The 22211-nt window shown below is 36.9% G+C and overlaps 2 protein-coding genes and 1 long non-coding RNA gene across 6 annotated transcripts in view; all 3 read left to right on the forward strand.

Annotated features, from left to right (window-relative positions):
- The window catches only part of LOC146469215 (uncharacterized), a 29918-nt gene extending 8318 nt beyond the window's left edge, over positions 1-21600 (forward strand). For all 4 annotated transcript variants that reach the window (XR_014867276.1, XR_014867277.1, XR_014867279.1 and 1 more), the window contains exon 2: positions 18654-21600. This is a non-coding gene — a long non-coding RNA (uncharacterized LOC146469215). The remainder of the gene's footprint in view (positions 1-18653) is intronic.
- Positions 311-21600, forward strand: LOC146469216 (plexin domain-containing protein 2-like). The gene is made up of 12 exons (XM_085123595.1): positions 311-484; positions 916-1058; positions 5093-5215; positions 5417-5486; positions 6379-6501; positions 9566-9619; positions 9766-9830; positions 10833-11028; positions 14350-14437; positions 14823-14895; positions 15067-15249; positions 17680-21600. The coding sequence occupies exons 1-12, from the start codon at positions 418-420 to the stop codon at positions 17776-17778; spliced, it is 1284 nt and encodes a 427-aa protein (XP_084979721.1). The 5' UTR covers positions 311-417; the 3' UTR covers positions 17779-21600.
- Positions 11832-13591, forward strand: LOC146469217 (uncharacterized protein KIAA1958 homolog). Its single transcript, XM_085123596.1, has one exon. It carries the CDS (start codon positions 11903-11905, stop codon positions 13166-13168), a length of 1266 nt encoding a protein of 421 aa, XP_084979722.1. The 5' UTR covers positions 11832-11902; the 3' UTR covers positions 13169-13591.
- Positions 21601-22211: the final 611 nt, after the last annotated feature.

The raw sequence follows: 22211 nt of genomic DNA on the forward strand, positions 1-22211 counted from the left end.
GGCCTTTTTACATCAAGTAACAAGTATTGTTTCTTTTGTAGTCTCTTTATTTGTGCTTCTGAGCAAACGTTTCGTTTTATAAGCCACAAATTAAACGTCAAACCAAATGACAGTAAACACCTGAAACACGCAAGTTCGCAAATTATGCAATGCCATGTTGGTTCGTTGTTTGAAAACCTTAGAACTTTGACCAGTAGATTTTTGCTGCTAAGTTTTCAGGCATGGAATGCACACTCATGATCAAAGGTGGAATATCGAACTCACGCATCTGTCTCTCGACTAATATTTTCTTTGTTTTTGTGTCGCGTAGCACCAGGAAATTTCCGCAAACAGATATTGACAAGCTCAAGAGAGGCGCGGAGGGTTTAGCTATTACATACGGGTTTCGTGTTTGGTGGTGTCTTCCGTATTTAGAAAATGAAGATTCTGTTTGTGTTCCTGTTTTTTGGAACTTTCCTGTCCTGTCTTTACCTCGAATGTAAAGGTAAGCTGGTTACAAGCCTTAATAAAGGCTAGAATCTGCGAATAAAAAATGTTTTGCGGTTGAATTCTTTACGTAGGTACATGTACTCATGACTAAGCGTTTCCAGCTAATAGTCGACGTAGGTTATTTTTTTTATTTTTTCAGATACATTTTCTTTGAGTTTACAGTGTCAAAGGATAAGTTAAGATTTTTGGAAAATTTTAGTTTTGAAGAAATATCTCTGCTTTCGCTAGTTGAGCATTTTTTTGGGAATGACATATGTTTATATTGTGAGATATTTAGGCTTGCTACATGTATGCTGTAACAAATTAAAAGCTCGCATTTTCATTGCCTTTATATAACACCATATCATGTTTTTGTGTTTACAGAACACTTTATTTCAAAAATGCTGAAGTATTTTATTTCGTTTTATTTTGCATTTTGTTATTCAGCCTTGAAATATCACGGATATGTACAAGATCAGCGTGGTGAGAATTCAGAAAGCACATTTATTGACAGCCTTCACAGTCACCGTTCTAGGAGAAATGTTGATGGAAATACAACATATTGCTCATCAATAAATTGCACTGAAAAGGTCAGTCATCTTTCACCATACCTTAATGACATTTCTGTCAAGTGTCAGGAGTTGTGATGTTTGTGAAATTTTTGTGGTCAGTGCAAATTACATGTATGAACATCTTTTATTAGAACTTTTTGTCAGACACTACTTTAAGGTGTTTATGATATCATATTAGTTGCCATGGTAACACTTTGACCTTGATAAAGGACCCCCCCCCCATCCCATTTTTTGTCAATTTATTTGAAATCTATGTTGTTGACCTGTTGATTACTTGACAAAGAAACTGTCTTTAGTTACTGTATGCTTTACAAACTGCCACTCGTAGTTCACTTTTTTGAGTACATGTGTAAACATTATATTATTTTGATGTGCAACAAGTGGCACTCAGTACAATGATCCGGTTTTAAATGTGTAAAAATGTAACTAAAAGATAAGCAGTACTGCAGAGGTGGCAAATAAGGATAAATTCAAGACTTTTTAAGTGACATAGCGAGACTAGCATTTAAATTGTGGGTATATACAGCTATACCAAGACTCTCAGTGTGTCTCCCTTCTGAGGTGGCCTGAAACATGTTTTTAGACAGGCCATTCAACACTCCTCCAAATGTCAGTCAGAACGTTTTTCTAATCAATAACTGAGATACTAGTGAAATCATCGAAATAAATTATGTGTCTTCAATTAATCAACACATATCTGAAATATTTAATAGCCAGGTAACTTTTGTCAGGATCAAGAAACCATGAACATTTTGCCAAGAATATTCTATTTATGATCAATACATGTATATATTGCGTTAGTAATAACATATCTTGAATAGAACATTAAAATTGAATCCTTACTGTGGCTGTAGTTATTATTTAACAAATCAACGTCCTAAAAATGTTCAAAACTCAAGTGCGGCTCGTGGTTTCAATGCCAAGTATTGAACACTTTATGACGTCAATTTATGGTCTATAGGAGTTTAGACCATAGAATTAAGAAAACTGCTAGCGATTTCGATTTGTTTTTATATAATATATGGGAAAAGTATGAGAAAGCGCATGTTACAGTACATCTGATGTCTTCTTATTGTCTGTACAAGAATGAAAAAAAGTCATGTACTCTCATAGATAATAGCTACGAGCCAATCAGCACGCAGGAATTTTGACAGTTATTGTAAAAGTTTGATTTGTTGGGGGAGGGTGGGGAGACAAACCATGCTATGATGGCGAAAGGAGTACAGCGTAGTTAGTGCACTGTGTGTTTAATATAATATTAATATTTATTATTTAATAGTCTCACAAATTGTCCGGCTTGTATTTTTGAGTTTTATAGTAACTAAGATAAAGTATTTGCTCAGAGCCTTAAAATTTTGTAAAGCTTGCAATTTGACTACTGTAAAGAGATTAGATTGCCGACGTTTTGAGCACTAGCCCTTAATCAAAACAAATCTAATCCCCCACCAATGGGGGGACGGTGCCTACTTTTGTTACTGCTCCTATGTTCTGCGCATCTCAAGATACTTGGGTTTCCTATGGGTGGTGTCTACTAATCAGGGATATTTTTACGTGGTTTGAAACTACTGGTATGCGGAGACAGCAGAACTTACAAAGTGCCCTGGGTATCCAAAAAGAAAATTTGGGGTATAATCATGCATTTTTCAGAGATAATATTAAAGCATCAATATGGAAAAAACGCCATATATTGCTTTGTATTTTACTGTTTTCTAGAATACTTGTTGCTTAATTATCTCTAAAAAAATGTGTGGTTACCCCCAATTTTCTTTTTGGATTTCAAGAGCCCTTACTAAGATCTGCTTTCCCCGAAAAGTCATAAACTACACAAAAATACTTCTTTATTGGTAGGTACAATCCTTAAAGTGCCCCTAACCCTTCAATTTGTTTTCTTTTGGTAGATTTCCATATCTTTCAAGAACTCATTTTCGAAAAAATTTTTGAGAAATATTGATCGAATCCTTTTTTTTTTTACAAGCGCTAGAAGTGAAGGCAGTCTTGTCAATATTTTCACCTATCGTTCGCATTAGTCCCCCACGCGACCAAATGTGTCCAAATATGGAGCATGACGTAAGAAAAGGACATCGTGCAAAAATATTCGAAGATTCGCAGTAATGCTTCAATTGTAAACAGAGAAAATGGTTGAAAAAATGTGGTTTTTGGATGCAGCAACTCTCAAAATGTAGGGAAAGGAATCAGCATGCATAAGATTCCATCTGAATCCTTCTGGTGCCCTTTTCTTACATCACAGCTAAGGAAGTGTCAAGTATCAAACGCTTCTCATTGACTCATTCCTAATGAGCTCACGGGACAAAAATTTGTCCAGCGGGGCTTTAAAAGCGCGCAAAAATTTAAAAATTTCAGTAACTTTTAGCGCTCGTAAAAAAAAGGATTCAATATTTCTGAAACAAGTTCTTCACAGATATGGAAATCTACCAAAAGAAAACAAATTGAAGGCATAGGGGCACTTTAACAATATTCACTTGAAAGAAAAAGTTATATAAAATATCTAGGAGTATTAATTGTTGATACCATGTCTTGGAAACATATCTCTTATATTTGTTCACCCATATCGTGTAATACTGGAATCATATCAAAATTGAGGCATTTATCTTTCTGTAAAGCAGCTAAGACAAGTTTATTATAGTATCATCTTTTTGTACATATCTTATGTCATTATGGCTTGGGGTAGCACGCATAAGTCAAACCTTGAAAAGGTTCAAGTCAAACAAATTCGAATGATTTTCTTTGCCGCCCTTATGGCTTTATGGGAAAGAAACAGAAAGTGCTAGACCACTACTAAACCTCCTATATATTTTATCAGTACATAATGTCTACTGCCTACATGTTTTTAAGTTTACTCACCTTTGACACCGTGGAATGCTACCTAGCATCTTCGCAAACATGTTCAGATATGCTAGGAATGTACATAGTCACAATACAAGATATGTGCCAGGCAATGACAATCTCTATAAATCAAGTGTCAAAACCAATGAAGGTAAACAGACAACTTCATTTATGGCAATTGACCTCTGGAAAAGTCTCCCTAAGCACCTGAATTCTTTAAGGACGGTGCCTACTATTACCGAAGTATTTTTGTGCGGTTTATGACTATGCGAGAAAAGCAGATCTTAGCAAGGCCTATTGGAATCCAAAAAGAAAATTGGGGGTAACCACGCATTTTTCAGAGATAATTAAGCAATAATATCTCTAAAAAACGCCAAAATATAAAGCAATGTATGGGATTTTTTCCTAAATTGAAGCTTAATTATCTCTGAAAAATGCATGGTTACCCCCAATTTTCTTTTGAGATACCAAAAGCATTTGGTAAGTTCTGCTTTATCCGTATAGTTCTAAACCGCGCAAAATTATTCCTGTATTAGTAGGCACCACCCATAGGAAACCCGAGTATCTCGCGATGCGCAGAACATATGCGCAGTAACAATAGTAGGCACCGTCGTTAAATACATTTTCCTTCACGAAGCATCTAAGAGCGCACCTTCTCACTCAACCGCGTCAAGAATAAATTAGTTCTATTTTCCATCTTTCGTTCTATCTTCAGTCATGTATTATCTTATATTTTGTATTATATTATACATCTTAAATAATTTAGTCAAACTCTTTGTAGCATATTCTTTTCACCTGAAAAGTTGAAACTAAAAGGCTGGGGGCTAACTAAAACAGTTTTCCAGTTAACTTAACCCTGAGGCTTTAATAATACATGCAATTAAAATGTAATTAAAATTTATTTCTTTTATTTAAACAGTACTATTTGCAAAATTGTCATTAGCTTCAGAGAGCAAATAAAACTTTTTCTTCTTCTTCTTCTTCTTCTTCTTCTTCTATAGTTTCTTTAGAATCTAAAGCCATTATCTACGCCTGTATCTTTTATTTCATGAGTTTCGCTGGGAAAAACTAGAACTTAGGAGACTAAGCATAACTAAATTATTTTGTAATAAATATATTTTATATAAATAATTTTTTTAAACAATGTATAGAATTTTAAAAGTTTAATGTGACACCCAAAATTTTTCTTGTACAATTTTTTTTTTCAGATCAATCATAAATATTATGAGTCACATGCTATTACAGATGGCCAGGCATATTGGAGAGATATCAGAGAAAATCCCAAGACTGTTGAACATTTAGACCTTTCAGACCACTTCTTACGAACCAAGGTAAGAATTACGAGACAAAAATGCCCATAATACACAGAAGATTAACCTAGGGATTAACTGCTCATTATATGGTTTCATTTTGATTGCTTTGATTTCTTCAGTTTATGTCTCGCTGTTCTCTGTAACTGTTAACTGTCCCCTTAATAGTTATGCAATACCTTGTGTCATAATGTCAAGTTTTCTTTCTAATTTTGTTAATAGAGAATGAAGCTGAGTTTCAGATTTCCTTATTATGGACATTATATTGACAGTGTGTTGGTTACAACCGGAGGTAACATTTATTTCTTTGGCACAGTTTTGTGATAAATATTCTTATTGAGAATAACATTTGTACTGGTTCAAATTTGTAAATAATAATACCCTGGGTATTTGGCCTTTTTTGACTGGATTAGAAATTTTGCATTGTACCCCTCCCACAGAAGCTTTGTTAGTTTAGACGTCACCTACCTCTCTGGAAATTCAAAATATAGCTTCATGCATTCCTGCTTTTAAGAATTTTGCATAAAACCATCAAGTGTTACACAAAAATTTATAAAGATTTTGTGGGATGAGGTTACGTTTATTGACCGAGACCCACATTGGTACACCCATAGGGTTAACGAGGCTAGGGGACGTAGTTCCCAGTGTTGTGTTCTGGTCGTTGTGCGTATATTCCGTATATCCCGGGTCCGCAGTAATTGGCCTTAGCTGTTGCGGTAACCCTGTCCATATTGGACAAAGCTAAATAAATAAATAAATAAATAAATATTCACATAAGACTTCACCCTGACAACATCAACATAGATAATGGAATTGAAATTCCAGAAGCGTGGATGCCCATGATCAAACAACATAGTAGCCGATCAGCACCAAGGTGGACCGCCAAGTGAACAATTTCTAGTCTGAACGACAAGGATTTAAATCATCCAATTAACAACAGCCTAAGAGAGGATCAAAACTCACCAATCAACACAAACCAACGTGCTTCTTATACTGTTATGCACTCAGTCGACACCATCGCCTGATGAAGACCAGCAGTATAGCAGCTGTAACATCACGATCCACATCTATGTGTTTCGGTTGTGAGACAAACGACTAAACTCAGCTATCATTTCAAACCACGATGACGAACACCTTTCATAATTATATATAAAGATTTTTTTTTTTTTTTTTTTTTTTTTTAGGTTTTCTTTACATGGATGAACATGACACTAGATTGATCACAGATGTGCAATATGTAGCTCCACTAATGGCTTACTTCAATTCCAAACTGCATATGGATTCCAAAGTCCTTACCTTGGATGATGGTAAGTATTTCATTGATGGTACGGAAAATAACCTACTTGTACACTGGGTTAAAACAGAGTCCGGGAGTTCTTGAAAAAGCATGGAAATCTGCAAACAACAGAAATTTAAACAAGTTTTCCAGGGTGATACATGGAAAAAGTATGGGAAATGGCCAAAGATATGCATGTGCCACACACTGACATTCCAGTCCTAGCAGTATGCAGGATGTTTGCCGCATGAACCTAGTTTAATGAGCTTAGCTCCCACAAGTCTCTTGTAGCTCAGTGGTAGAGCATCCAGACGAGTAATTGGAAGGTCTTAGGTTTGACTTGTGATAGGAGCACTCATTTTTTCCGAGTATGTCTGTGCCATTTACTGATTAAATACATCATTCTCATTTATTCACCAGGCCTAACATATTCCATCACATTATTTCCATTGCGCATATATGCCACACATTGACATTCCAATCCTAGCAGTACGGAGGATGTTTGTCCCATGAACCTAGTTTAATGGCCTTAGCTCCTACGAATCTCCTCAGTGTAGCTCAGTGGTAGAGCATCCGAACTAGTAAACGGAAGGTCTTAGGTTCGACTCCTGATAGGAGCAGTCGGATTTTTTTCCGAGTATGCCTGTGTCATTAACTGATTAAATGCATCATTCTCAACTAAGATACAATGTAAAGTCTGGAAAAAATGGAAGAAAATCCGGACTTTTGTTCAAAGCTTCAGCAGTTGCTTAATTATTCTGAGTGGAATCTTTGTCAGCAAGTCTAATTTCATCTAAATTTCATCTTAGCCAAAAAAAGTGCACTTAGTGTGTTTCTGACTCATTTGAAAATAATGGTTTGGAAAAAGTCTTGAATTTTGCATACAAAAATGTGTACGAACCCTATAATATTCATAGTGTTTAATCAAACGCTAAGACTGCATGTAGTTACACTTGGTGTTAGAGCCTGTTTCAGGTGTTAAATTTGCAGGTAGCAACAAAATTCGGTGCACAAATGGGAAATATTGCAAGCAGGAAAAAAAAGATATTTAAGAGACTGGTCCTCTCACCTTTATTATTGACTTGTAGTGAAAATGTTCTTTGCAGCACTTCCCATTTACTGATTGAACACATTAGGGTATTTAAGGTGGCCGAATACAGTTTTTTAGTGTACAGGTGTTAGAAGACGTTATTTGGAAACTATGTACTTCTGGGCACCCAAAATTGGTATATGGTGTAAGACTAACTAAGAAAGAATGGATTTAGGTACGTCTTGTCGAGCTAAGTACCGTTTCCATGGCAATGCAGCAAACTATTAAACGTCCATATATTGTAGGTTTCCTTTATTTTTAGAAAATGTACTCATTAGATTTTTTCCATTTTTTGTATCCAGATAAACTCACAAAACACTGACACAGTTGCACTATTTTCATGTAATTTTAACAGACAGATCTCCTGTAAATATTGACTTTGCATTTTAATGTTTTGTGAAGATACCCTCTGTTAGATTTAGGTTTCTCTTTGTAGGCAAGTTACGCTTTTAGAGAACTATTTTCATGCCAAATTTTACGAAATTCTAATGAGCGGTTCCTTAGAAAACAGTTCATTTCCACGAAAACAACCAGTCGCAATCTTTTGGTCAAATGCGCATGCGTGGCTTTAATTGGGTTTCATGGCAAAGTTGAAAAGCATGCAAAAGGTCTCGGTGAATGACTTTTTTGCTCGGAAAGAAAAGAAAAAGAGTCCAGAAACAAGAAACTTAGTTATTTAGGATCAAAACTTACCTTTATTATCCATTTCATGTGAAATTGAGGGATCACTTTATCGACCGCCGTATTTACGTACCACAACCCTAGCGCGCTCTTAATAGCATCACTAACAGAATATGTAAAGCGCGCGCAAACTGTGTTCGGCCACCTTAAACAGTGAAATTGTATGGTAAAAGTTAAAAACACTTTTTAATAGTTGCCAGTTGCATGGTGACCTACATGCTTGTGACCAGTGAAAATAATTATGTGACATTTTGCATAAGTTTTTGTACCAGCCACTAAACCCTAGTATTTTATGGACTGACTTATGCATACTTATTTATATGTGGTTCATGAACTATTGAACAAGTGCAATGTCACTCATGGATCATAAAATTATAATTGTTTCATTAGAGTTGTATTTAAGGTCATTCCCCTAAAATAGAGCCTACACTCAGATTTTTTCCAAACTTTGCCTATGTGTGGTTCACTATAATTATGTAAACTGCAAAAGTGAAATAAAAAGGGGGGGTCACCGTGCTTGTTCGTTAGCAACGAGGCATTGAAATAAGGTAATTTATGCATGTTTGGACAAAAAGGACTATAATAGGGCATTTGTCAAAAACAGGAATTATTTTCTGAAGAGAACAGTTAACGGCTCATTTCATAGAATTTTTCCCTGTTCATAAATCATTTTCAATGTGAAATCTGTTGGAAAACTATTCCTAACCAGTACTACTGAGATATTCAACAAAATAATCTAATTCGTTACCTCTGAAGGTAGGCTTAAATATCCATTGGCTAGATATTAGGCGCAAAATTTGATATTTCTAACACTAGGATTTCCCTTAAATTTTCACAGTAGTTGGCAAATGATATTGTGGCTAGAAATCTGAAAAGAGAAAATAGGTTCACCGGATTGGTTTTGCAGATATTCCACAAAGCAGTGGTAAATCGAGCTTCAAAACTGGTTTCTCCGCGAAGGGATTGGGGCAAGTCTTATGAAAACACCTTAATTTCCGTGCAAAATGCAAATTAAGAATTTTGTTGTTAGATGCAAGTCAGATTGAGTGATACTCAGTAGTTAGTTAGAAATGAGCGAAAAAAATTATTTTGCCATTGTGCGCAGTAGAGTTGCGCACTGCAAAACAGGGGAATGACCTTAACGAGCAGGGGAAGATAGGGTAGGAAGACTGAACTTCCTTATGCATACTAATAAGGATGCATATGGAATCTCTCTTTCAGATTACACTTGGCGCATGGTACAGTCCAAATTAATTGTGGAAATAAAAGGCTTGACTTTGCATGAAGAAATATATATTTACTAGGATATTTGTTTTTATTGCAGGAAACCAACTCACAGTACAGTGGTTTCACATCTATCTTCACAATAAAACTGAAGGTAAAATAAAAGAGCGCCTTTTGAAACTATATTTATTTTAACAATTTTCATTAACTATGTTGTTGCTTAAAACTGCCATATTAGCAGCAAAATTAGGTGGTCTTGTACATATAATTGTTTGTTTTCTTATTCTTCATGAAAACAAGTTGGTCCCTTCGACTTTCAGTGCACTTTGCATAAAAATGGCACCATCTGGTTTGCATATAAGCAGGTATGAGAATTTCAATAGTTTTGCTACTGATATGGTACATGTACATGTAAATTGAAAGCTGCAGAGCATTTAAAACAGTAGACCATATTAATTCATATTCTAGGTATTGAGCTGGGTCAAGCTTATATGGAGGTTCTTGTAGGGGATTACTAATAATTATTATTAAGAGTATAAAAAATATTTGCATGTGAAGAGGTTCCCTTAGTTAATAAGCCAGGTGTGCAAGCTACCTGTAGTTCCAGCTCAATATCTAGAATACAAATACTGTCTATTCCTAAATGACTAATGATTATATATATTAACCAGAGTTGTTTCAGTCCAATTATTGGCTCTTATTTTTCCGCATTATCCTGTTTTAAAAAGCAACAGGCATCCTGTATTTTAGAATTTTTAGTGAGTAAGTCGCCTTTCTCAGTTGTAGTACATGTACATTTACACAAGGGCCACACATTTACATGTACATGCTTTAAATCAGTACACTCTAGCTCTTTAAATTTGATTTGATTTGGTTTGATCCACTTATCCCAGATCCATTTCTAGATCTATTTTATTTCAGTGTGTGGTATTGGAGATGTAGACAGTGTAATATTTTGACTTGTGTGTAAAAGTAATATTTTTGAATCTATAGGGAGTTTTAGCAACAACAACAACAGTGACAGCAACAAGAAGGTCAAAAAAGCAGTAGGCTCAATAAACAAAACAACAACTCCGCACGTGCATTACACTTTCGTGTACATTTCTTTGCCATCACTGCACGACTAGGATGGGAAATTCCCTGATGGGGCGTTTTGTGGAGAATTTTTTTTTCTCTAAACTTGGGTGTGGTCTCCAAGAATTCAACTCCAGGAAATTTTACCTACATTATTTTGACATTTAAAGCAAGTTGAGATAATCATAAATTATGATGGTTAAAAAATGCAATTTTATTTTAATAGTGACATTTTCTCTGTCGTCATTGTTGCTAAAGCTCGCTATTGATTTTAATTAACCTCTCTTTGAAAGATCCCCATCCCAGTGGAAAGCATTCCTGTTGAATCCTACCACCCTGTACGAGTTGGTATATCAGATGCATTTGTGATACGGTACAGGGATCCCAGGAGACCAGTTATATACCGGTTTTTCTTCATATACAGTCAAGTTAACATCACCAAGGACAATGTCGTCAATGAATCAGCAGTGGTATTTGATCCTAGACCAGGTTAGTTCTTTTCATAAGTGAGAATTATCTACCCAACTTTTTAAAGCCCTTAATTGTTTGTCATTTCAATTAAATGTTCAAAGGTTTACTTTCCTTATTTGATTTTATATAGCTTACATGTATTTAACGAGGATGACACTTAACAGTTTGTTACGACTGACAAACCTGTGGCCCTCAGATAATTCTGGATCGAATTTGAATTTTGAAATATTGCTTTTTGGGAAGAGGGGAAAACTGGAGTACCCAGAAAAACACCTCTTGGAACAAGGTCAAGAACCAATGACAAACTCAAGCCACATATGACGCTGAGTCCGGGAATCGAACCTGAGCCACACAATGAGCCATTTGGGCTGCTTTCCCCCCCTTTACCAAGAGACATGAATGGCTGGAATTTTTTTCATAACTTAAGAAAAATTGCATAGACAAACAGATCAGAATTAATGATATTTTTAATTGGCTGCCTTGTAAGAGTTGTGAGACAGGCATTCAAATGTATGAAACTTTGTAAAATTGGCCCTTTTTTGTGTTAGAACGTCTAATCAAATCATGCTGTTTTCCACGCTAAATATTTAAGATTTGATACATTGTAGTAATTATCCAGAAATCATGGAAATTAAACATCAAGATCAACTATAAAGATGTATGGCATTGTTGACGTTACTTTGCACATGAGGCCCCTTTTGATCCCTTTTTGCTCAAAGAGCAGACAACTTTAACTGTACATTGTATATGTCCAGTGGATAAGTCACTATCCAGCTGATAAAGTGTATTATTATACAATGCTGATGCTATCTCAATTTTGATTGGCTAAAAGCACCACGCTAATTCTAGATGGCGCTGTGTCATCGCGTCACATCTACAGACACTGGCGTTTATGCATGTAGGTATGACGCGTTTTTGCAGACAATGGTTTTCGTCACCTGACAAGCTAGCCGGCGGTTTGAGCAAGATTGTCATGGCGGAGTCCGCTCCAAGATTCGCGTCAGTCTCAGAAGCGGATTTAGGACGCCTTGTTGACGACAAGGACGCAAAGAACACCAAACGAGCTACCAAGACAGCTCTTAGAGTTTTACAGCAGTATTTGAAGGAGAAGAAAGTTCCCGAACCGCAAACCAAAGATGGCATCAGTAACGTTCTCAAACTATTTTATGCCGAAGCTAGAAAAGTCGATGGAACTTCTTATTCCAAAAGCACTCTCAACAGCCTGAGATTTGGACTGGGCAGACACTTCAAGGCGACTCTTGGCTTCGATATAATAAACGATCCAGCATTTGCCGAGGCAAACAAAGTTTTTGGCGCCAAGTGCGTTGAACTAAAACGACAAGGGCTCGCCAAAGTCGAACACACGCCACCGATCTGCGAAGAAGATCTTAAAAAGCTGTACGAAAGCGATGTTTTTAACCAAAACAGCCCGGAAACGCTTCAAAACAAAGTTTTTTTCGAGGCTATGTTGTACTTTTGTCGCCGAGGAAGGCAAAATCTTCGTGAACTCAAAAAAGCTGATTTTTCATTCAGCACGGATGGCAAAGGTGCAAAATATGTGTGCAAAACAACAGATGAACTCACAAAGAACCGACGAGAAAATGATGAAGGATTTGAAGGAGGCGTGATGTTCGAGAAACCAGGACCACACTGTCCTGTGGCTTCATTTGAACGGTACATACAGCACCTGAATCCCTCAAACGAATTTTTGTTTCAGCGGCCGAAGAAAAACGCCGGCATATCTGATCAAGTGTGGTACGATAACATGGTTGTCGGAGAGCGTTTGCTCGGTGAAAAAATGAAAAGGATCTCTCGAGAAGCCAAACTTTCAAAGTGTTACACCAATCACTCGATCAGGGCAACGGCGGTTACAATCCTGGACAAGTCCGGGTTCGAAGCAAGGCATATCATGGCGGTGAGCGGGCACAGAAATGAATCCAGCATTCGGAGCTATAGCAGGACTGACATTTCAACCAAGAGAAAAATGTCGGAAACCCTGACGACAGAGTGCGAGGTGAGAGGTGAGGAAGTGGCTATTAATCCGCACCAGTTATCTCCTGTTATTAGCCTTTCTCAAGAGGAATTTATTGTACAGAACTCTCATTCAGAGATAACGAAAATTTTTAATTTCTTCAACTGTAATGTCAACATTCATTAAACGCAAATCGGGAACATTTTTCATAAGACCGTACAACTTAACTTTAGAATTTTGTTCAAAAGTTTCAGTTCGATTCAGTTTTTCCTGAAACGTTTTCAGATGTTTTAAGCTTAAATCCTTTCTGTAAACCTTTTGAATTCCGCTTTACACGTTATTCACGGCTGTCATTAATAAAGATGTTTACACTGAAACGTGTCATTGCGTGGCTTACTTTGTTGTTGTTCTGTGAAATGTCTCAACGCTTGTACATTTATAATTGTATAATAAAACAATTATTGGATTCGGTTTTCGCATGATAGCGAAATTATCAAGGCCTCGGTTTGTGTTATCCGCCTCAGCCTTCGGCTTCGGCAGATAACACAAACCTCGGCCTTGATAATTCTCGCTATCATGCTCAACCTCATCCAATAATTGCTTATTAGTTGGAGTACAATAAAGATTATTTATCTGCTGGATAGCGATTTATCTACTGAATAAATTGCATTATCTGCCATATGAAACCTGTGGCCCTCAACAACTGGGCGCAGGTCATCAAAATTAAACATCAGTTGGTGTTATCATTGTATTAGAACTTTATTTACTGTAAATACAATAACGTATCATTAAAAACAGGATTGCGAGGGAAGGGGAAAAGTCAGGGGAAAAAATAATTTTTTCAAGGTCAGGGAATAGCCAGAAAATTTTGTATTAACCCATGGAAAAGTCAGTGAAAATTCAGGGAATTTTTTATTTATTATTTTTGTTTAACTAAAAGGCTTGCAAAAGAGTTTCCTCTTGGGCAACACTAATGTCGTTTAAATAAATATTCATGAAGGAATTGCTTTTAGCAGCTTGATCACCAGCTTAAGTGCCAAATAAAGGATTTGTCTTGGATAGTCAGTGGGAATTGGTTTCTAGTCAGTGAAAAGTCAATGAATTGTAATAGAGCTGAATGGCAGCCCTGAAAAGCAAATGGTCTTCCTATAAGCCGTGTCAAAGAGAAAAAAAACTGTTATCAACAACAGTCCTTCTAATCTTACCTTTAGAACCCCTCTTCCTGGACAGTCCCACCAGACAGATGACAGACTGCTCATTATTGATTTACTTTTTTGCAGGAAATTATGCTAAATATCTATTAAAAATAACATTAAGTTTAGTCTACTGTCAGTGGTTTGATGACTCAATGTTAAATTGTGTTCCAGGCTGTGTTGGTGTTAATTCATGTCAGGAGTGTTTGAAACGCAACCAGACAACAGAATTTGACTGTCGGTGGTGCCCTGCAACAAAGAAGTTAGTATATCAAACAACTGTGATGGTTCTTTAGTTTAATGTTTTTATGATGTAGCCTCTTCCCATATTATGGCACAGAGTAAACCATATTGTTATATTTTAAGCCAGGGGAAGCCTGGACATCTTTAAGACTTCCTCATAGTCCATTTTTGTGGGGTCTAGTCAGGTTTTCTTATGACTCTGTCACTTGTTGCGCATTTTCCTTTATATTAATAAGAAGTCAACTTGTGGCAAGTCTAGGACGTCATAAGCCCCTGGCTTCCAGTTCAGACTTTCCCATCAACATACCAACCTTGTAAATGTGTTATGTGTGTATAATAAAATAAGTGTGTTGAACCATCAGGCAAATAAATTTTCTTCTTTTTCTTCCATGATGCCGTTCAAGATGTTCTGATGGAGCAGATCGTCATCGTGCAGAATGGGAAAAAGCGAGGTGTTCTTTAACTGCTGTTGAAAAGGTACTCTGCTTTGTTTGTGGTCTTGAATTAAGTTCAAACAATTTTATTGACTAACCAAATTTTTCACCCCATGCATATTAAATCGATGTTTGTTATACTTTGTGGTAATAATATTATTCCAACTCATTCAATTAATATAAATTGGCTGAACTTTAATTTGGTGCTTTTCAGCTTTCAGATGAGAGGTGTGTAGCTGAAGGCGTGAAACAACGCCGGGAAATGTCCAAGAGTGGCTTAGGAGCTGGTGCTGTCGTTGGCATCTGTATTTTGCTGGTGTTGATCATTTGTGTTGCCGCATGGTGTGTGTATGCTTATCGCAATCCCACTTCCAGATCAGGCCTCTTCCTCATTGATGTAAGTTTGTTTATATAATTATATTTATTTATCATGCCGCATTTAAGTTATGTTTAAAACACGAGCAGCATTGTTTTATTGGGATTAAAACCACAGGGCGCAGCCGAGTGGTCTTACAGTCAACTCTCTCTAAGGCGGACACCCTCGTTACCAGATCTACTGTCCGCCTTAGAGAGAGTTCATGTAAACTGATACCCGAACATCAAAACTGAAACCAGTGCTTTATTACTTTAATTACAGTGTACAATTTAGTCATGACGGGCCGGCTGTGTCTCTTTTATATATTCCTTACGGAATCCAACACAGTTCGAACACACACTTTGAACATTTGTGAATCAACCTTAACAAAACTCGTTTGTGTCGCTTGTTATTTGACAGTACGTGGAGTCGGGGCTCATAACCCCCACTCACTACGAAAAAAGCTTTGTAATGCTGCACTGTTGTTGCGTTGCAAGTCTGGCATCTTGTAGGTCGTGGCCTGGATAGCAAAGTGCATAGGTAAAGAAAACGAGAATATTACAACTGCGATTGATCTAAATCTAGACGCAAAAAGCGGAGGAAGAATACAAGTGACTCAACTGATTCCAGTAAACGGCAGCGCAAATGAGTTGTTGTATAAATGACGGGAAAAGTTACTTTAATATTGTAAATGTCTGGTATATTTTATTAAAACCACTGTTATCAGATTGCGCTAATTTTCGGAATTCTGGACCTGTTATAAAATTTCAAAAACATCCGGTGTCCGCTTTGAGAGGTTTTTTGAACCAACATGTTGGAAAAAAGTGTCCGCTGTCCGCTTTAGAGAGATGTCCGCCTTAGAGAGAGTCCAGTTACAGTGAAACAAGTGAAATTCGGCAGGAACTTAATTTCTGTCCGCCTTAAAGTGGTGTCCGCTTAGAGAGAGTTGACTGTAGACCCGACAAAACACGTGCTGCGAGTTAAAACATTCCTGAAAAAGCTTGTGTCGAGAGTTCATAACAATAATGCTTTTGTGAACGTTGGAAATCAGCATACGAGAGAACCGTATACTAATAAGGAGGAGGTTTTATCGGGTCTTAAAACCACTTCACGTGATGTTTTATCGACCATTTGATAGGTCAATGGGCTTATGAATTATGAATGAGTTTTTGAACTTCAGAGAAAATTTGCAGGAAGTAAGGACCAAAGGTTTTTTTACATGAGAAATTTAGCTGGATAAAAGCGGTACCATTTCAAAGAGTACAGAAATTATTTACTGAAATCTTTTAAAATGTCTCTGGTTAAATTTTCACAATATTGAGTGATAGCTGTGCAGGGGAAAAACTTTGGTGCAAAATACTAACATTTTATCACTGAAAACACACATAACCGATAATATTGTGATGGACATTACTCACCATGTCATGCAAACAAGTAGGATCCTCGTGTTTCTCTCTTCTATGGACTTACTTTCACGGTCTATAAACAGTGCACGGAAATTGCAAAATTGTGTAGACTGCTTAAGGACGGTGCCTACTAATACCGAAGTATTTTTATCCGGTTTATGACTATGCGGGAAAAGCAGATCTTAGCAACGGCTATTGGAATCTAAAAAGAAAATTGGGGGTAACTACGCATTTTTCAGAGATAACTAAGCAATAACATCTCTAAAACGCGCCAAAATATAAAGCAATGTATGGAATTTTTTCCTAAATGGAAGCTTAATTATCTCTGAAAAATCCATGGTTACCCCCAATTTTCTTATGAGATACCAAAAGCATTTGCTAAGTACTGCTTTCTCCGCATAGTTTTAAAGCGCGCAAAAACATTCCTGTATTAGTAGGCACCACCCATAGGAAACCCGAGTATCTCGAGATGCGCAGAACGTATGCGCAGTAACAATAGTAGGCACCGTCCTTAAGCAGTCTATTGTGGTAGAGAAGCAGGACAAAGAACTGAATTGGAGAAAGCAAGCCGAGTAGGAACTAAGAGAGAGGTTTTTTTTTCTAGCCCGTGCTGTGTCAACTACCTTGTTGTAGTTGACATAGTTTATCATAAGAGCTGTTAACACAGTCAGGCGATGTTTTTTTTTAACACTGTAATACAATTTTAGCAGTGATTTTAGTGAGTAGACTACTTGTTTTGTGTATACTGCTATCAATTTTCTCTGATTGTAAAGCAAGTTTTGTTATCGGTAATTTGATTGGGATTTTCTTGCTATTAGAACAGAGCGCATGTGATGGGATTGTAAAACACATCAAAGCTCCCTTGTGGTTTTGGTAAATTTCATGGCAACATATTAAATCCCAACGTTTTTGAGATTAGAGCAGAGTGAACGCTGTCATTGCGTGCACTCTGCTTCAATATCGAAGACATCTTAGTCATGCAAAACCAAAGCAAACGCGAAATTACTTTCGACACTCAACTGAAAACCGCTCTAACATTAAAAAATGAACAACATTGTCATTTCAGGCTACTCGTCGTCCCAGAGAGTTGTTCAAACGTAATTCTGATGGAGGTGTAAGGACTGGTGATGCAGCCCCGTCAGACATCAAGCCGGAGGTGTTGTGAGGTGATAACCCATGAAATTCATGAAACAATGCAAGAAAGAAAATTTGTAATTATCTATAGCCCTTGAGCCTTTTGTTAAGCTGCTCAGCATAGTGTCTTCCTATCATGATTTCATTTTAGCAATTTTATGGCAGAGAGAGTTTTCTACAGCTAGACGAGGTACTCTACAAGTTTTATGTTGCTTAGTTGCTCACTCCAGAGTAACATTTCAGCTCATGAGCTCACCTGAAGGCAATGCAAACGTGTTTATTCTGTTTATTTTCCTAACAATTGCAGAGCCGAGAACATGTAATCTTATGTCGAACTGATTTAAAGGCCGATTTTGCATTTCGCTCAAAAGTGCTTGAATATTTGCGTGTCCTGTGGCCTTTAATTTAGTCACAGAACATCGCTATCTGTTTTTGTCGCTGGTTTATGCTTAGTTTTCGAGAAAAACAAGGCCAAAATATCGAGTCATCCGCCGGGGAAAAAAGGAACAAAAAAAGCGGAAAAACATGTTTTGGAGTGAAAAATTCAAGGATGTGAAAAAAATTGAATGCCACATGCAAAATTTCAGGCACTTTTCTTTGAAGAGAAAATCGACCTAAAATTTAAAATAAGACGGTTGTGTTCTTAGCCTTTCGTTTATGAATACGTTGCAAAAAAATGATGGCCGCCAGGTCGAACTTGTTAACCTGCTTGGTTTATTCTAGAAATTGGCTTGGTATTCCCTGGGGATAGAGGGTCTGCGTGTGTGCATAAAAGGAAGCCCAAGATCTTTTGTACTTCTTTTACATAATTGTAGATTTAATTTTACGTTACTTCAGTTTCTAGTTGAGACCTTAAGATTCTAGCATGAGTGTGTCTACGAAATTTTTACGAAGTACTAAGAAAAGATGTATCCCAGGAAGTTTGATTTTACTCTTTGTCAGCGACGAACTTGAAAATGTTGTTTTAAATAATGACAGCTAAGCTCTTTGAATTCGTGTTTCCAAAAAGACGACATCGCCTACGTTTTGAGGACTTGCTTTCGCTACTACGCCGTTCTCACAAAAACTCGTAGTAAAATGACGACGGGTCTCTTGTTTTCCCGCCAAAATGACACTGGTTCACGCGAGCGCACTCTTTGTCTATTGGAAAAACTCGTAGTAAAATGACGACGGCTCTCTCGTTTTCCCGCTAAAATGACACTGGTTCACGCGTGCGCACTCTTTGTTTATTGGAAAAACTCGTAGTAAAATGACGACGGGTCTCTTGTTTTCCCGCCAAAATGACACTGGTTCACGCGTGCGCACTCTTTGTCTATTGGAAAAACTCGTAGTAAAATTACGACGGCTATTTCGTTTTCCCGCCAAAATGACACTGGTTCACTCGCGTGCGCTCTTTCTCTTTTGAAAAAACTCGTATCGTACTTGTACTAGAATTTAAAGGTCACTTTTAAATTTGTAGTTGCACTACTTCAAGTTTGCTGTCAAACAACTAGAAAACAGTTAGCAATTGATCATGTTAGAAAGAGCTATTGAAGTCACAAACTTTTCTGCAGTAAAATCACAGGCTACTTTGGCAAAATTTTGAGCGGAACATTTGACGTGCAGTTGTACACTTATTGCTTTTTATGCTTTATGTTTTTTTAATTGTGGGAATTCCGCAAATGCCTCACTATAAAATAAGCCCTGAACCTAATTTTTCTGCCTTTCATTTATCATGTAAAGGCCCTTTTTTGTAGTAGAGAAATCAGTTGTGCAGAATAATTTGTAAAATAATTATTGAGTGTGCACCAATGTAAGGCATGAAATGCTGTAAGGTTTCGTTAAAAGCCTCCCACACAGTCGGTTTAGGGGAGTTGTATTATCCTGCTACTGCCGTACTGATTTCAAATTGTTGAGTTATGTGGGTTGTTACGAAGTATTTTTGGATGAATCCAAGTGAAATAAAGAAAGTCTTATGTCCTTTTTAAACCTATAGTATGAGATTATCTGGCTTCAACATGTAATTTTGTTCAAATACCGTAAGCACTCATTATTGGAATTTAAACCAAATTAAAAACAAGTCCTTCAGAAAGAAGATATAAATAGTGCTTTAGGCAGGCTAAGGTGGAAATTACTTCACGTTTGCTGGAGAGGAGTTCAATAAATTTTTCAGAATTCATGCCAGTTAATTGGTGTTTAAAACGCAAAAAGTGCAAAATGTATGCTCTTTCAAGGCAATATGCCTCGTTCCGCGCCAACGCATTTCGTTGAAAGAGTGGAAAAATAGGATCGTAGTGCTTGATGGGAAGGACGTAAACACACGTTAAGAAGCCTGACAAACTTCTTTGTTATAAGTTTTTGTTAGCTTTTTTGGCCTTGACCGTGCGCAAACCACAATAGATTTTGAAACGTGTTGGAGCAACTGACTAATAGAAACGTTCCTGTTAAGATGTTCAACTGTAGTGTGAACGTTAAAACAAAGGATTGTGCACGGTTGCGGCCCTTCCAACATAAATTGCAGCACCATTTGTTGTCATGGCAAGGCTTCATAACCAGTCCCTCAATTAACTATGATGTAATCGAGAAAATACGGTTTTCTCAATTTGCGAGTTATCCATGGCAGTCATGTAAGACGGGGCAAGTTGGGCACTTGTTTTGCGGCATAGCCGTTAACGTGATAATTTATTCCCGTAGCCATGTTAAATCAAGGGTATTTAAAATTATTTATACTTGCTGTGTGTCGCAAGGAGCTGAAAATATTTTTTACGTTATTCATTTTTTTTAATCTCGTCTATTGTTCACGTATTGTTCACTCGGTATTAAATAAGATAATTTGAAAAGTAATAGTAATAAAGCGCGTTATTGTGACGTCACGCAGTCGTGAAGTCACCAACAAATCATTTTGGCCAATCACGATAGCTCCAAACAAAACAATGAACTAATCAGATCTCGAAACAAGGATTTGTAACCTACATAAAGCGCGGGAAAAGGCGTGGGGCATTCTAATTGGTTGGTTGTTAGACAATCATATTTTGCTGGATTACTTTGGCTTAAGGTCATTCCCCTGAAATAAAAGCCAACATAGATTTTGTTCATATTTCGTCAAGATACTATTCTAAATATGTTTGCTCCAAAATTGAAATAAAAAGAAGGGGTCACCTGGCTCGTTCTTTAGAAATGAAGAATTGAAATATGGTAATTTATGCATTTTTGAACAAAAAGGACTGTAATAGAGCATTTACCAAAAACAGAAATTATTTTCTGAAGAGAATAGTTAACGGCTCATTTAAGAGAATTTTTTCAATGTGAAATTCAACAAACTCTAATTCGTTACCTCTGAAAGTAGGCCAAATGTCCATTGGCTAGATTTTAGGCGCAAAATTTGATATTTCTAAACATAGGATTTTCACGGTAGTTGGCAAACGATATTGTGGTTAGAAATCTGAAAAGAGAAAATGGGGTCACTGGGTTGCTTTTGCAGATATTTCACAAAGCAATGGTAAATCGAGCTTCAAAACTGGTTTCTCCGTGTAAAATGCAAAGAAAGAATTTTGTTGTTAGATGCAAGTCAGATTGAGTGATACTCAGTAGTTAGCTAGAAATGAACATTAACTTGTTATTTTGCCATTGTGCGCAGTAGAGTTGCGCACTGCAAAACAGGTAAATGACCTTAAACAGTTACTAGAAACTGAAATTTTGTATAATCGATTAACTATTTTAGACGTTTTTTAGGTTTGCTTTATTGTGCATATAAGCTCTTACCAGCGTACGATATCAACAAAGGAACCTTGTTGGTTTTTTACTTGAGGAAATACTTTAGGAAATAATTAGTAAGAGCCTTTTGTCACTGAGTAAATAAAGCTTGCTTACATTACTCTTGTTGTCGTGTGACTTTTGATGCAGATGTACGAGGTTTTGGAGTCAACTTTTTAAAGGGACTTATTACATAATCGTGAACTTAATAGTGACAAATGAGTTTTTTGCGGGTGATATCTAGCGGGATTTTAAGTTTTCAGTTTAGCCATCCCAATGGACCTTTACCACTCGGCGGCCATGTTGAGTCTCGGGAGAATAAAAAGCTTTGTTTTTGCACGGCAAGCCTCGCGCTGAATTCGCGTCTTGGCGAGGCTTACCGTGCAAAACAAAGCTTTTATTCTCCTGAGACTCAACATGGCCGCCGAGTGATAAAGGTCTATTTGTTCGTCGATCGTCCTTGCTCATTGCGATAACAGTTAAGGAGCGAAACGTCTTTAATCGACATTTTTAGGGGCTTTAAGACATTCCCGTCAACGTATTTAGCGACAGATGATCTTTCACGGGGTGACAGCTCCCCCTTCGAGAAGCTGACAAGAATTTAACTTATCAGTCAGTATATCAGTCAGTATACTTTAGCTTATCAGTATAGAGTGCTAAAGTGATGACGTCACAAAAACTAAATTTATGAAATTATGGGATTTGTTAGAATATTCGGGAAGAGCACGATGA

The sequence above is a fragment of the Pavona decussata genome, unplaced genomic scaffold (assembly GCF_977016875.1).
Source record: "Pavona decussata unplaced genomic scaffold, jaPavDecu1.1 SCAFFOLD_126, whole genome shotgun sequence".
Lineage (NCBI taxonomy): Eukaryota > Metazoa > Cnidaria > Anthozoa > Scleractinia > Agariciidae > Pavona > Pavona decussata.

What these genes read in the sequence shown, in the direction of transcription:
- LOC146469217 (XM_085123596.1), top strand. Translation starts at nt 11,903, where the DNA reads ATGCATGTAGGTATGACGCGTTTTTGCAGACAATGGTTTTCGTCACCT.
- LOC146469216 (XM_085123595.1), top strand. Translation starts at nt 418, where the DNA reads ATGAAGATTCTGTTTGTGTTCCTGTTTTTTGGAACTTTCCTGTCCTGT. An exon ending in TCTTCACAATAAAACTGAAG is followed by an intron (nt 9,620 to 9,765) that starts GTAAAATAAAAG and finishes CATGAAAACAAG; the next exon opens with TTGGTCCCTTCGACTTTCAG. An exon ending in TCTGGTTTGCATATAAGCAG is followed by an intron (nt 9,831 to 10,832) that starts GTATGAGAATTT and finishes TCTCTTTGAAAG; the next exon opens with ATCCCCATCCCAGTGGAAAG.